General features: G+C 42.9%; 2 protein-coding genes and 1 pseudogene across 2 annotated transcripts in view; all 3 read right to left on the reverse strand.

Annotated features, from left to right (window-relative positions):
* Positions 1–15,764, reverse strand: part of LOC123464831 (ATP-binding cassette sub-family C member 4-like) — an 891,549-nt gene that overhangs the window by 186,951 nt on the left and 688,834 nt on the right. The window lies entirely within an intron of this gene.
* On the reverse strand, positions 8,622–12,437 carry LOC112578568 (annotated as a pseudogene).
* LOC102412250 (ATP-binding cassette sub-family C member 4-like) overlaps positions 13,671–15,764 on the reverse strand; it is a 157,550-nt gene continuing 155,456 nt past the window's right edge. Inside the window, 2 exon segments of the mRNA XM_045162455.1 lie at positions 13,671–15,438; positions 15,440–15,511. Coding sequence (XP_045018390.1) covers positions 15,397–15,438; positions 15,440–15,511 — 114 coding nt within the window. The 3' untranslated portion in view covers positions 13,671–15,396.

Consider the following 15,764-nt stretch of genomic DNA (forward strand, 5'->3'; position numbering starts at 1 on the left):
CCAGAAAATTACCAAACCCAAAGAGGAGGTTATGGGAACCCTGATTTATGACCAATCCATGAGAAAAACAGGTAACGACCTGGACTCATGACTGGCTCTAAAATTGAAAAGGAGCAGTTTTGTGGGACTGAGTCCTTAACCTAAGATGAGGTCTGACACTAACTCCAGGTAGATTGTATCAGAATTGACTTAAATTGTAGAACACAGTTGTGTCTGAAGATTTGTAGAATTAGTATGGGAAAAATACCCACTCACTTGGTGTCCAGAAATACTGAGTCACCAAAAGACAAATACTGTGATCCCAGTTATGTGTGGTGCCTAGACTAGTCAAATTCATAGAGACACAAAGTGGAATGATGTTTGCAGAGTCGGGTGGGGATGCAGGGGTGGGGGAAATTGTTTAATGGACACAGAGCTTCAGGTGGAAGATGAAAAAGTTGTGGAGATGTATGGTGGTGATGGTTGTGCAACAATGTGAATATAATTAATGCCCACAATCGTATATTTAAAAATGGTTAAAATGGTTCATTCTATGTTATGTATATTTTACCATGTAAGGGAGGAGAAAATTCCTTTCTGTTTTACCCTTCTAGGCTCTCTGGCTGGGGCCTTGGAAACTCAACTGATGTAAGACAGATGTAAAGAGAGAAATAGTTTATTAACCTGCACAGCATGCACAGTATGAGAAAAGTTTTTTGTCATTTACAGATAGTTTTTGCTGTACTCAGATGTGTTTGTAAAATGTTTCATCTTTAAGAAGATTCATAGGAAGGACTTTTGACAAGTAGACATTTCTGATAAGTTGCAAACCACAAGGAAATTTTGTAAGAAATTATGGGGTCCTAATGGAAAACCTGATGCCTTCATAAAACCATTAATAAAAAGGACTAGTTGCTGAGTGACCTGGTGAATATGGTCATACTTTTGGTTGTTTTTTCTTTTGAAATATTACTGGTTTAAGTTTGTGTTTCCAAACATAAGGAAACCCTTTCCCTCAAGCTAATTTATGACTTACAACAATTTGAAAATTGAACCTTTGTAACCAGTAATGATGAAGAAGCTGAAGTTGAACCATTCTATGAACAGTTCTTTTAGAACACCCCAAAAAGATGTCCTTTTCATTATAGGGGACTGGAATGCAAAAGTAGGAAGTCAAGAAACACCTGGAGTAACAGGCAGATTTGGCCTTGGAGTACAGAATGAAGCAGGGCAAAGGCTAATAGCATTTTGCCAAGAGAACGCACTGGTCATAGCAAATACCCTCTTCCAACAACACAAGAGAAGACTCTACACATGGACATCATCAGATGGCTAACAGCGAAATCAGATTGATTATATTCTTTGCAGCCAAAGATAGAGAAGATTTGTACAGTCAGGAAAAACAGGACCAGGAGCTGACTGTGGATCAGATCATGAACTCCTTATTGCCAAATTTAGACTTAAATTGAAGAAAGTAGACAAAACCACTAGACCATTCAGGTATGACCTAAATCAAATCCCTTATGATTATACAGGGGAAGTTAGAAATAGATTTAAGGGACTAGATCTGATAGACAGAACGCCTGATGAACTATGGACAGAGGTTCGTGACATTGTACAGGAGACAGTGATCAAAACCATCCCCAAGAAAAAGGAATGCTAAAAAGCAAAACGGCTGTCTGAGGAGGCCTTACAAATAGCTGTAACAAGAAGAGAAGCAAAAAGAAAAGGAGAAAAGGAAAGATAAAACCATTTGAATGCACAGTTCCAGAGAACAGCAAGGAAAGATAAGAAAGCCTTCCTCAGTGATCAATACAAAGAAACAGAGGAAAACAATAGAATGGGAAAGACTAGAGATCTCTTCAAGGAAATTAGAGATACCAAGGGAACATTTCATGCAAAGATGGGCACAATAAAGGACAGAAATGGTATGGACCTAACAGAAGCAGAAAATATTAAGAAGAGGTGGCAAGAATACACAGAACTGTACAAAAAAGATCTTCACAACCCAGATAATCACGGTGGTGTGATCACTCACCTAGAGCCAGACATCCTGGAGTGTGAAGGCAAGTGTACCTTAGGAAGCATCACTATGAACAAAGCTAGTGGAGGTGATGGAATTCTACTTGAGCTATTTTAAATTCTAAAAATGACGCTGTGACAGTGCTGCACTCAATATGCCAGCAAACTTGGAAAACTCGGCAGTGGCCACAGGACTGGAAAAGGTCAGTTTTTATTCCAATCCCTAAGAAACGCTATGCCAAAGAATGCTCAAACTACAGCACAATTGTACTCATCTCACATTTTAGTAAAGTAATCCTCAAAATTCCCCAAGCCAGGCTTTGGCAATATGTGAACTATGAATTTCCAGATGTTCAAGCTGGTTTTAGAAAAGGTAGAGGAACCAGAGATCAAATTGCAAAACATCCTCTGGATCATCAAAAAAGTGAGAGAGTTCCATAAAAATATATATTTCTGCTTTATTGACTATGCCAAAGCCTTTGACTGTGTAGATCACAATAGACTGTGGAAAATTCTGAAAGAGATGGGAATACCAGACCACCTGACCTGCCTTTTGAGAAACCTGTATGCAGGTCAGGATGCAACAGTTAGAACCGGACATGGAACAACAGACTTGTTCCAAATAGGAAAAGGAGTATGTCAGGGCTGTATATTGTCACCCTGCTTATTTAACTTATATGCAGAGTACATCATGAGAAACGCTGGGCTGAATGAAGCACAAGCTGGAATCAAGATTGCCAGGAGAAATAGCAATAACCTCAGATATGCAGATGACACCACCCTTATGGCAGAAAGTGAAGAAGAAGTAAAGAGCCTCTTGATGAAAGTGAAAGAGGAGAGTGAAAAAGTTGACTTAAAGCTCAACATTCAGAAAACTAAGATCATGGCATCCAGTCCCATCATTTCATTGCAAATAGATGGGTAAACAGTGGCTGACTTTATTTTGGGGGGCTCCAAAATACCTGCAGATGATGATTGCAGCCATGAAATTAAAAGACGCTTACTCCTTGGAAAGAAAGTTATGAGCAACATAGACAACATATTATAAAGCAGAGACATTACTTTGTCAACAAAGGTCTGTCTAGTCAAGGCTATGGTTTTTCCAGTAGTCGTGTATGGATGTGATAGTTGGACTATAACAAAAGCTGAGCACCAAAGAATTGATGCTTTAGATCTGTGGTGTTTGAGAAGGCTCTGGAGAGTCACTTGGACTGCAAGGAGATCCAATGAGTCCATCCTAAAGGAAATCATTCCTGGGTGTTCATTGAAAGGACTGATGTTGAAGCTGAAGCTCCAATACTTTGGCCACCTAATACGAAGAGCTGACTCATTTGAAAAGACCCTGATGCTGGGAAAGATTGAGGGCAGGAGGAGAAGTGGACGACAGAGGATCAGATGGTTGGATGGTATCACAACTCTATGGACATGAGTTTGAGTAAACTCCGGGAGTTGGTGATGTACAGGGAGGCCTGGCATGCTGCGCTCATGGGGTCACAACGAGTCGGACACAACTGAGCGACTGAAGTGAACTGAACTGAAGTAGAATTAAAACATGTTTTCTTTTCTTTCTCATGATCCCTCCAAAAACTGGAAACTCTTAGTTTCTCAGAAGCTGTATTAGATAAATAAGGAAGGCTACTTCTTAACAGGGGCAATTCTTCCACCTGTGATTCAATGACACATGTTCTCTGAACTCAGTTTCTTATCTGTAAAATGGGTACTGAAGTAACATATTGGACTACACTGGTTGTCCAGTAGTTAAGATCTACCTTCGAAGGGGACCTGGATTGGATTCCTGGTCCGGGAACTAAGTTCCCACATGCCAGTTGAGGAACTAAACCTGTGTGCCACAACTACTGAGCCTGCCCACTCCATATAAGAGAGTTCATGCACCCCATGAAAGAGCTCCCTTAACACAACGTAGATCCCAAGTGCCAAAAATAAGAGCCAGCAAAGCCAAAATAAAAAAAGGAATATCTATTTCATGGAGTTATTGTTTATGTGAAAGTGCTTGTTGCAATTTCTGGCAAAGAGGAAATGTTCAATAAGTGGAAGCTATTATGGCAAGATATTTTATCAGAATATTAAGTTAATTGCCCTTGCTATGTATGAATGTTTATGATAAAGGAATTAAAATGAAAATCTTGAGGTTATAGCTTAAAGGCCACTGGTGCTGGCATAAAGAGCACAGTTTGCAAGAAAACTTAGGCAACCAAGATTTCCTCCACAGAAGAGAGATTAAAACTCAAGTCAGAGGAGAGCAAAGGTCTGGGAATAAGAGGCAGAGAGTTGGTGATTCTTAGCTCCAAGGTCACCATCTTCAACCTCCTGGGCAAGGACAAAGCAGGGGGGACACAGGATATGATAGAACCCCTCCAAGTATGGGTGATGCCTTACCTCCTGCTAGAAGCCAGGTGAGTTACCAGCTTTGTAGAGGAGATCCCTTGCCATCAGCTTGTGTTGTGGGTTAAAGAGAAAACCCTGACTCACCTGGGGTCTGGAAAATTCAGAAAGGGAGGCAGCAGGTTTAAGGAGTCTGTGAGCCAGGATGACAGAATGCCACAGAGGGAGATGTAGCTTGTGGCATCAGCTGGGGAGCAGATGAGAATCAGTTATGTCTTCCTTCAAACTCCCACAGTAGAGTTAATTTTAAAAACCTAATACATTTGCCCAGGAAAGCAGAAACCAGACTGCTAACATTTAAGAAACAACACTAGGAAGATAAATAAGAACTCTTCCTAAATCTAGATCATCTGATTTATAATCAGTTTAGATCTATAGTCCCTATTCTTCATCTTCCATGTTATAAGTGGTGCAGGAGAAGGACATATCTCTTCCTGGAAGATGTGGAAGTACCTGGGGCCAGCTTCCAAGTGAGGGTCCTTGGCTTCCTGCAGGAGAGAACTGAGGAGCAAGCTGAAGCAGAGTGAAAATGGACTTATTCAGGGAGACACACACTCCATAGTCAGAATGTGGACTTTCTCAGAAGGCGAGAGGACCCAGGGTATGGAGTTGTTAGTTGTCATGGGCTCGGTAATTTCATTCAACAACAAGTGGGAGAAATATATTTGCTATTCCATGGAAGGGACAGGGATTTTCAAGAACTGAACCACTGCACACTTTTAAAATGGAGCAGGACCCTATGGTTCTTTCCCCCCATGTCCTCTGCCTGCCTTTTGTCTGTGGAAAAACTTTAGCCAAAGAATAAGTTTAATCAGAGAAGTGAGAATATGCAGAAACAAAGGAAAACAGTCAAAGGAGACCAATAATAATAATGTAGTTATTCAGCATAGTTAAGGACCTTTTAATTCCTTCTCAAGGGCTATAGATAATATTCTGAGCCATATCCTGTGAGTTGTCTTATAGGTATTGAAAGCCCAACCAGGTAAAAGACTATATAATGACGGGACTGTAGCCGTGACATCAGCTGCCACAATTCTGAGAACTGATCTCGAGAAATGGGAACAAACCAACCATGGAACTGATTATTAATTGTACCTAAAACAATCAAGATGACACTGGTCAGACCACCAATGGCCAATTTCAAGATGACTGTCAGTGCTGACTGTACTGTTTCTACATGTAGCCCTCTCTGTCTATAAAAGTTCTTGTCCACTGATTGTCAAAAGAGGGGGAGTCAGCCTTTGGACAGGCATCCACCCTCCCCCCAACACACACACCTGCATCCAAAATAAACCAAATGTTCCTTTCCACTAACCTGGCCTCTTTATTGGCTTTTGAACGGTGAGCAGACAGATACCCCCCCCGCCCCCCGCCGCCCCTTCACTTTTTGGCCGTCTATGGTCAGCCTTGGAACTATCACAGCACCTGTCATGGTGAGAGGGGAGTGGATTTCAGTGTTACAATGAAGGTGTAATGAGTGAGAAGTCAGAGACCAGCCCATACTCAAAACCATCTTGATTTTAGCTGGCTTAAGCCAGTTTTTGTGGGATCCTGTTTTTCTCAATATCTGTGCCCACCTACTTCCCTCCTGTCTCACAAGCATAGACACACTGTTTCCATAGTGACAAGGCCATCTTATCCTGTCACCTGAGAGCCCAGACCTGGTTCTCTGTGCACCCTGATGCCTAGGCCCTTTCCTATTTAAATAATACCCATTTGTCTTCCTCAAATGAAGGGTGCCAGGGTCTCCCATTTATTTCTGGCAACATCAAGCCCCAGCCAAGAGGGAGCTACCTTATAGGTTAAAAAACAACAACAACAAAATAAAACTGATTTTATTAATACCTTCCCTTTCGGGCCTTCAGGAATAGAAGAGAAATTGGTCTCTTTTTCTTCATCAGGGCTATCTCCACAGCTAACAAAGGAAACAGTCATTAAAGGTAAGTCGGGGCCCTTAATATTCCATGAGGCTGGGCTGTGATGAAACAGTCATCAACAATTCCCTGGGAGTAGAAGTAGAATCTTGGTAATAAAATAAAGTCTAACTTTTTGTCACTCGTTTTGTGCTGAGTCGAGTTTCACTTGCTCACAGGGTGCTTCATGGAGAGGCCTCACCCCAGGCCCATCAGACAAGACTCCCTGGTGTGAAACGGCTGCGTTGACACCTCAGCTCAGAGGGCCGAGTGCAGGATCATTGCCCCCAGCACTGCGATTCAAGATGGCATTGAGGTGTCGAATGCAGAGATGCTGAGCCCGGCGCTACAATCTGGAGCCACCGGCAGCACAGCTGAGCCGGTCCTCTGAGAACACCCCCGACCTCCACTTGACAGGAATCACATTCAGCAGCCCCCTGGAGGGTTTTCAGAGGAAACAGTGTCCTCTAGAACACTTTCTACTGGCACGAGCCACACCCGGCAGAGGGACTTCCCAGGTGGCTCAGCAGTAAACATCCCGCCTGCCAATGCAGGACAATCGTGTTGATCCCTGGGTCAGTAAGACCCCCTGGAGCAGGACATGGCAACCCACTCCAATATTCCTGCCTGGGAAAGCCCATTGACAGAGTATCCTGGCAGGCTGTAGTCCATGGGGCCAAAGAGTCGAACATGACTGACTGAGCATGCACACACACACGCACACCCCTCTAGCAGAAGGAGCCCCACCTCCTGTCAGGGGAGTCTGGCTTGGGAGAATCGGTAACAAAATAGGAAGAAATCAAACCGTCTCTGTTTTTCCTGGTGGCTCAGAGGGTAAATTTGATCCCTAGGTTGGGAAGATTCCCTGGAGATGGGAATGGCTACCCACTCCAGTATTCTTGCTTGGAGAATTCCATGGAATTCTTGTGGGCTATAGTTCATGAAGTCGCAAAGAGTCAGACACAACTGAACGGCTTACACTTTTTCACACTTTCTGGCAAAGAAAGCAGCTGCCATTTGGGAAGAAATGAGATCTGCTTCCAATAGTGGTTGTCACTTGGCTGCAGGGTAGAATCAATCACCTGTGAGGTTTTAAAAAGTGTTGATTCCTGCGTCCCCTCCTGTGAGATTCTGATTTAACTGAGATGAGGCTTCAGCACTGGGATTTACAGAGCTCCCCTGGTGATTCAAATGTGTAGCTAAGTTTATAAACCACTGGCCTTTGACGAGGAAGCAGAGTAAACAGAGTGATTCTGCAGGAGCAGGAGTGTATGTTTCTGTGTACAGGGTGTAGTTGGGGTGGGGGCCTGTGACCCCTTTTGCCCACACTGAGGCCTTCTGGCCCCTCATTGCACAGCCTTTCCACACTTCTCACCTGAATGCCTGGATTCTCCTGCGCCCTGGTGGTGATTTTCAGTATGATAGAGTTGTCTCAGGAGATTTCATACAAGCCCCATCTTAGTTCATCACAAACCTATGAGCAGGATTCCCAAGGTGTGGCTTGCTGGGAGGGAAATCCTGAGAACTATACAGGATGAGCAGCTCAGCAGTAACTTCAGGAGTTGCTCCTGCGCAGGGAAGTTTAGGGAGCTCCAGGCGACTGGCCAAGCACGGGTGTGGCACACGGCTGTGGCACACGGCTGTGACTGGAACCTTCCTGTGCCTGGGATCTGAAGTTTGTGTGTGTGTGCTCAGTCATGACGACTCTTTGGAACCCCATGGACAGAGGATGGGATTTCCCAGGCAGGAATACTGGAGTGGGTTGCCATTTCCTCCTCCAGGGGATCTTCCCCACCCAGGGATTGAACCTGTTTCTCTTGGGTCTCCTGCACTGGCAGGTGGATTCCTTACCACTAGCGCCCCCTAGGGGCTCGAGGGACCTGATCTTAAAGTCAGTGACAGGTAATTCCCAGGCTCAGTGATAAAGAATCTGCCTGCCAATGCAGGAGACACAGGAGCCACAAGATCGATACCTGGGTCGGGAAGAAGCCCTGAGGGAGGAAACGGCAACCCTCTCCAGTATTGTAATCTTGCCTGGAAAATCTCATGAACAGAGGAGCCTGATGGGCTACAGTCATAGGGGCACAAAGAGTCGGACATGATTGAACACAGGCAGTGATAAGTGCCTATAATATCGAACATCAAGAAGTGCAGAGGTGTAATGTAATAAGTGTCCCAATAAACAGCAGCTGCCCCTTGTTTTGCTCTGTGTGACAAGCATGTGCTTTTACTTAACTATCATATCATGCTTAATTTTTTTTTGGTATATGAAAATTTATTATATCATTCTCTCATCATCAAAATTTATGATCTTGGTCTTTCCTTCTTGCCTTTGTAGAAGACCAAAAAAGACACTGGCTACTTTGACAACCTTAAAGCGGACTCCAGGAATGTCACCAACAGCATGACCTTTGGAACCAAATCCAGCAACCAGAACTTCATCATTTTCCTCGATAAAATTCAAGCAACCATCACTGGGTACAAAAGCCTGTGATTTTTTGCCATTCTTGGTGAACTGAACCCTGACACATTTCCTGATGGCAGAATTTGGATGTTTGGCTTCAATCCCTATTTTTTCAAGCACAATTCTCTTGGCATGAGAAGTGCATCCAAAAGGGTTGGCCTTGAGGGCTGTGCCCAAATGGGCTTTCTTACACTGTTTCCATGCTGCTTCTGGGCTCCTCTGTGGCTACAGAGCTTCCTAGCAAAAACCACAACACTTGCTCATCCTACCAGCATTGTGGGCCTGAATGAAAGACCATCATGTTTAATTTTGACACAAGCTCAGAGGGTACTAGGATGTTAGGACCCCCATCTTACAGAGATAAAGGACCTTGCTAGAGGTCATAAGACTCCTAACTGACAGATGCGGCCTCTGAGCCCCGGTGGAACCGCACAGTCTGACCCACTCCACCTGTGTCCCACGGGACCAGGAGGTCTCCCTGCCCAAAGACTTGCTCAGTGGCTTCAGCCTGACTCCCTGGGTACCGGGTCCGTGTGGTCCTTCCAGGCACCTGCAGCCCCTTTGCTCCTATTGCCCCTGACTCAGGTCCTTCCGGAGAAGGCAATAGCACCCCACTCCAGTACTCTTGCCTGGAAAATCCCATGGATGCAGGAGCCTGGTAGGCTGCAGTCCATGGGGTCGCTGGGAGTCGGACACGACTGAGCGACTTCACTTTCACTTTTCACTTTCATGCATTGGAGAAGGAAATGGCAACCCACTCCAGTGTTCTTGCCTGGAGAATCCCAGGGACAGAGGAGCCTGGTAGGAGGCCGTCTATGGGGTCGCACAGAGTCGGACACAACTGAAGTGACTTAGCAGCAGCAGCAGCAGCAGGTCCTTCCTTCTGCAGGGCAGCCCCGGAGAGCACCACGATCGGCAGGAGGACACCCTTGCTCCTTTCTGGCATCTTCTCCCTGCAGCCAACTCCCAGAGTAGGGTCAGGCCAGGTTGTGAGGAGAATCTGGAGAGAAGCAGGAAGGTGTGAGCTTGTGGTCAGCACCTTCCTTTGACCTGGGACCTCCCTCTATTCTGACACTTCCCGCTACTCAGGGCAGCTCCACTCCATGCCCCACCCCCCTCCATTACAAGTGCTCCTGTAGCTCTGCTGTGGATCAGAGTCACCAGGGAAGGGGTCAGAATGCAGAGTCCTAGGCTCCAGCCCCAAAGGACTGATCCAACATCCCAGTGGATTGGGTTGCAGGGGTTCCTCTGAGAACATTCTGAGAAGCATTTAACAGACCTGCCACTCACATCTGTGGGCCCTGGGTCAAGAGTATAATGAAGTCCAGCCTATATGTTTAAACATTTAAAAGTTATAAATCAAGCTAACACACTGTAAAGTACACCCTCATAACCACCTGGCAGGCTGGGATTCCTGGACCCCGGAGTTTGGAGCCAGAAGGCAGTACAGCAGAGGGAGGGGCCGACCCAGCCCCCAACCCTACCCCTGTTCTTCCCACCTCTGGCTCTGACCTTTTCTGTGCCCTGAGGAATCTTCTGCTCAAGCAAGAGCACCTCCAGCCTTCAAGTCCAAGCTCAGGCCACCCTCTTCTGCCCAATAAACAGCTGAATCTTGACCACCTGTCGGGCTGGAAGATGGGCCCCAGGAGGGAGGCCTGCACTGGCGCTGGGAACAGGGATTCTAGGGTCCAGGTATTCAGAGCACGGCCTGGAGTGGGCGGGACTCCAGGTGGCCACACCCCCTGGTCCTCTCTGGCTGCCTGCACCTGGGGGAGGGTGCAAACGCAGGATGACCTGAGCAGGGGCTCTAAACGGGCGCTTCTCAACCTGTATTGTGAGCAGGACTCACCTGGGTTGTAGAGATTCTGAGTCAGTAGGTCTGGGATAGAGACAAGATTTTGTGTTCTTGTCAGCCTCACAGGCCAGCTTCACAGGCCAGCCAATGCTGCTGGTCCACAGAATGCACTTAGAACAGCAGAACCCCAGGGCAGGGTGGGCAGAGTTTTCCTGTAAAGGACCAGGAAGCCCATTTCCAGGATTTGTGGGCCTTATGGTTTCTGCTCAGAAAAATATCTATTTCTGCTTCGTTGACTACGCTAAAGCCTTTGACTGTGTAGATCACAACAAACTGGAAAACTTAAAGAGATGGGAGTACCAGACCACCTTACCTGTCTCCCGAGAAACCTGTATGCAGGTTAAGAAGCAACAGTTTGAACTGGACATGGAACAACTGCCTGGGTCAAAAGTGGTAAAGGAGTATGACAAGGCTGTATATTGTCACCCTGCTTATTAAACCTACATGAGAAAGAATGTAGGTATATGTATAACTGAATCACTGCTGTACAGCAGAAATTAACACAACAGTATAAGTCAACCATACTTCTATACATTTTTAAAGAAACAAGAAAAAAAAGCCAAGGGTGTCAGTAGGTTCACTATTAATATTTACTCTAGTTACTTTGTTAGCCTGGTGTTTGTCTGATTTTTCCATTTTAAAAATATAATTCTTCCCTAAAGAATTAATCTGAGAAGATATTTTGAGTCCATGAAAATGCTGTGTCTCTTCCAACCCCCAAACATTCAACATATGTTCAGTCAATGATGAATTTTGTCTGAATTATTTATGACAATGTCTCCTATGTGGTACTTTTCTATCAATCTGTCTACATTTATGAGTTGCCTTTCTACCATAAAAAAGAATCTTTCCCTTACTCCTATCTATTTTATGTCTTATTGGAATAAGTATAAACTCATGGATTTGAAACATGTATAATATCATATATGAAACGAGTTGCCAGTCCAGGCTCAATGCACAATACTGGATGCTTGGGGCTGGTGCACTGTGACGACCCAGAGGGATGGAATGGGGAGGGAGGAGGGAGGAGGGTTCAGGATGGGGAACACGTGTATACCTGTGGTGGATTCATGTTGATATATGACAAAACCAATACAATATTGTAAAGTTAATAAATAAATAAAAATTTTATTGTTGCAAAATGTAGGGTTTAAAAATCCTCAATCTACTGTTTATTGTTATTTACTTACTAAAGTTCTAATGTGATATAAACTCCATCTCAGAGGCTCATTTTTTTTGTCTAGGTAGTCTGCAAAATGTAATTTAAAAAATGTTTTTCACATAATGTCCTCCAGAATTAAATGTGATTAACTATTGGATCAAACACTGGTTTGGAATACACAAAGCCTCCACCTATTAGGTGGATAATTGTGAGCATTGTTGCTGAGTGAAAGAGTGAAGTTAGTCAGAACCCTCCAATGTAAACTCCATGTAGAACATTCTTAGTGTGCTAAGTCTTAACCTTGTTCTTAAAAATATCACACAATCCCAATTTGATCATGGCAGGTCACATGGTTCTGGTGTATAGACGAAGGTCTCATAGGGCTGGGGCATGTTATTCCTTCTAGTAATGTTATTTTCTAGGTCTAAATTCAAATAAATATGTATTTCTCCCAGTTTTCAACACACACTGCTGGTTTAGTCTTTGAAAAAAAAATTTCCTTAGAACATTAGGCTTAAAAAACAAAAACTCAGTTAACCCATATTCTGTTTTAAAATTAAAATTAATAATGTACACATGAAACCTTAATTTAAAAAAACCTGTTGTGTTTCTAGGTACCCTCTTCAACACTAGGACCATGCTGCTGATTCAAGAATAGAATCTATATAAATACACGCACAGAATTGTTTTTAGACTAAAGCTACATGGCTGAAGGGTGTCCATAGTCCATTTTGTCAAGGATGGTGCCAGTTTATCTCCCTGGCACTCTGGCTGGTTACTGCTTTCCTTTCACTCTCAAGTGTCCCACTCTGGACAGTACATTCTTCGGACACCCACACTGCTGGTGAGAGCAGAGAAAGACCTGACAGGCAGATCAGTGTGACTGACTACAAAACCAGGGCTTTCTGTTATCCCAGGCTACGTCTTAGAATTACAAAATTATAAGGTTGAAAATGAAGGTTTGTTCTCAGTCATCATTTCCTCATTCAGAAAACATTTACTGAGTGCTCCCTATGTAACAGATACTGTGCTGAAAGATGCAATTAAAAAGTGAATAGGGCACAGTTCCAAGTCTTTTTCTCACTTGGTTTAGTGAGAAAACAAACCACAGGAATACTCATAGTCAGGGCAGGCTACATAGTTTACATAACCTGTGTAAAATGGAAAGAACATGCCCCTTGTTTAAGAATCACCACACTGTGACAATAGGACGCTAGCCAAGTACTGTTCAGTTTAACAAATGAGAAGCGCTCAGGGTCCTACAGAAAGACGAGTTACCTAGGATGATGACTGGTCTTAAGGTGACTTCCTAGAAGAGGTGACAACTGGGCTGACCCTGGAGAATGAGATTTCTCCTCTTCATGGACCTTCTCCTCTATTTTTTAAAGCAGAGGGTATTGAGGAGAATCACTAAATCATCATTTTGACTTACACATCAGTCATCAACAGTTTCCCCCACAGTACATCTTCATCACCTACCTTAGAGCTGTGACACAGGATGTGGCAGGACATGAAGATGTGCTGTTCAGACCTCCCTTCAAGGATCCGTTGCCCAGCTGCTGGGGGTGCTGCCAGTGGGCAAACTTAAACCACCAGGCTGCATGCAGTGACCCTTCCAGGTGGAGATGACCTGACCATTGGATGTGTCAGGACAACCCTGAAGGGCCATCTTCACTCCAGATGCTCCATGGAGTCAGCTCAGGTCGTCCAGCCAGTGATCCAGCTTGATCTTTCCTTCTGCCCTATCCCGTTTCTTCCCTCCTGATTCCACAGTGTTGACCCCAAGGGCAACCCTGATAAACATCCCAGCACTAAACTCAATCTGAGTCTACATTCCAGAGAACCAGCCTGCAACATGTATCAGAAAACATCCCAGTACTTAGGGAGGACTTTTATTTGAAAATTACTGGTTACACATGTACTTATAACATTTAAAAACCCCCAAATAGAATACAAAATGGTGGAAACAAGGACTTTTTGTGTGAATATCATTACTTTGGTTTAAAATCCATAGCCTAATGTCTGGCCAAAATGAAATTAAGTTATATATTAATAGCAAAAGAAAACTATTCTGTTGAAACACATGAAAGTGCCATTTTATACAAAAGGCTGAATGTTAGCAGTTCCACATGTTCAATCTAATAGAAAAAAATCCATTAGCATTTGAAATTTAGAGAACATTATACTTATAAATAACTCATGGGTAAAAGATATAGTTAATGAATTAAATTAGGAATTAGAAAATACATAATACTTTGGCTATTGATTGGTGTAAGTATCAAAACTTGTAGGCTGTAGCTAAAGTGGATCTCAGAAAAAATGTCAGTTTTACATACTTAGGTTAGAAAAATAATGCTGTTATTAATCTGTTTACAATCTAAGAATTTAGAGAAAAAAATTTCAAAAGGGAAAAGTTGAAAGAAAGAATAATATGACGAATTAGAAAGAAAAACAGAGCATCAATCCAGCAAAAAGTTGATTCTTTGAAAATAGGAAAAAGTTATATAAGATTACTCATAAAAAAGAGAAGGTTCAAAGAAAATTAAAAAGCCAAAAGAACACAGAGATGCTTCAGAGATTAAACATGTAAGATATTGTGAATAAATTTATGCCAATCAAGCTCAAAACTCCCAGGAAACAGATCCACTTCTAGAAAAGTGAAACTTACCAAAATGACTCTGCAGAAATAACACACTGAAGAGGATGCACATAATTACCGAAAGTTACCCAGACAGTGATGGCTGCACAGCACTGTGAGTGTGATTAATACCACCGAATTGTGTGATTAAAAATGGTTATATGGTAAATTTTATGTTATATATATTTTACAACAATTTTTTTAATGTAAAAAATAAAATCCTCTATCTAGAAGACAGTCTAGAACATGTCTGTCCTTCATTAGCAAATCCCCTGGAAGGGTTCCTACTTTGATAAAGAATATTTTCTTTTCCTTCTCTTTTAGAGGACTTCCCCAATGGTTCAATGGTAAAGAATCTGCCTGCAATGCAGGGGAGGAACGTACAATATTGTCCTTCTGTATTTTAACCATATATTTTTGGAGGGTGACACCTCTCTCTCCTATAATGTTACTTAAACTACATTACTGTATGTTTTTCCTATTACTTTTCTCTGTAGTATTTTAACCAGAGGTCTTTGAGTGGAAAATGGGTAGTAGTTCTGTTAAAGGAAGTGGTGATACAAAACGGCATCATCACACAGTCTTCAAGAATCCCTAATATAATTAGAAAGTAATATGTAATTCTGGGAACAGTAAAAAAAAAAAATCTGTGAGAACTTTGTCTCAAATCTTAGAAAATGAGTTTGGCTCCAGAATCTCTCAAGACACAAAACCAGCTCTTATTGGTGGCCTGCACCTCTGATTTAGATAAAAAAGAAAATAGTATTACATATAAATAAACATAACAAATCCTTTTCCAAGAGTTTGAACTCACTGAGTGAAGCTGGAGAAAAAATTGTAGACTAATATTTGTAATATGTAAATATCTGTTTCTGGTGTAAAAAAAGTATAATATAATTTATGCAGTGCAGAAACCTATTGGAAAAATGCCTTTGGAATAGACACAAACTCATGGTAGAATCACAGAGTCAACTCAAAAATTGTGAAGGCTGAGGGTTGTCCACTTGTCATTCATAATATTCATAACCACATGGTCATTGTGAGTGATATATGGTTATTTCCTTTCAGAGTGCACCTGAGGGGGGGAAAAAGACAAAAAACACATATTTATGAGTTTTAAACTCCTTCTCCTAAGGCTACACATTCTTAGGTCCACTGCTTCACATGAAGCAAATAATATCCCTACTAGAGGCACAATAGGAAAAACCAGGGGTGTATTTATTCAATGGAGGAAGTAGCCCCATTAAAACCTTCATTGGGGCTGGAGTTCTGATCATTCTGATTCACAGATAGCTTTATCACGAGTAAATTGATAAGGAAAATCATTT

The sequence above is a fragment of the Bubalus bubalis genome, chromosome 13, assembly GCF_019923935.1.
Source record: "Bubalus bubalis isolate 160015118507 breed Murrah chromosome 13, NDDB_SH_1, whole genome shotgun sequence".
NCBI lineage: Eukaryota > Metazoa > Chordata > Mammalia > Artiodactyla > Bovidae > Bubalus > Bubalus bubalis.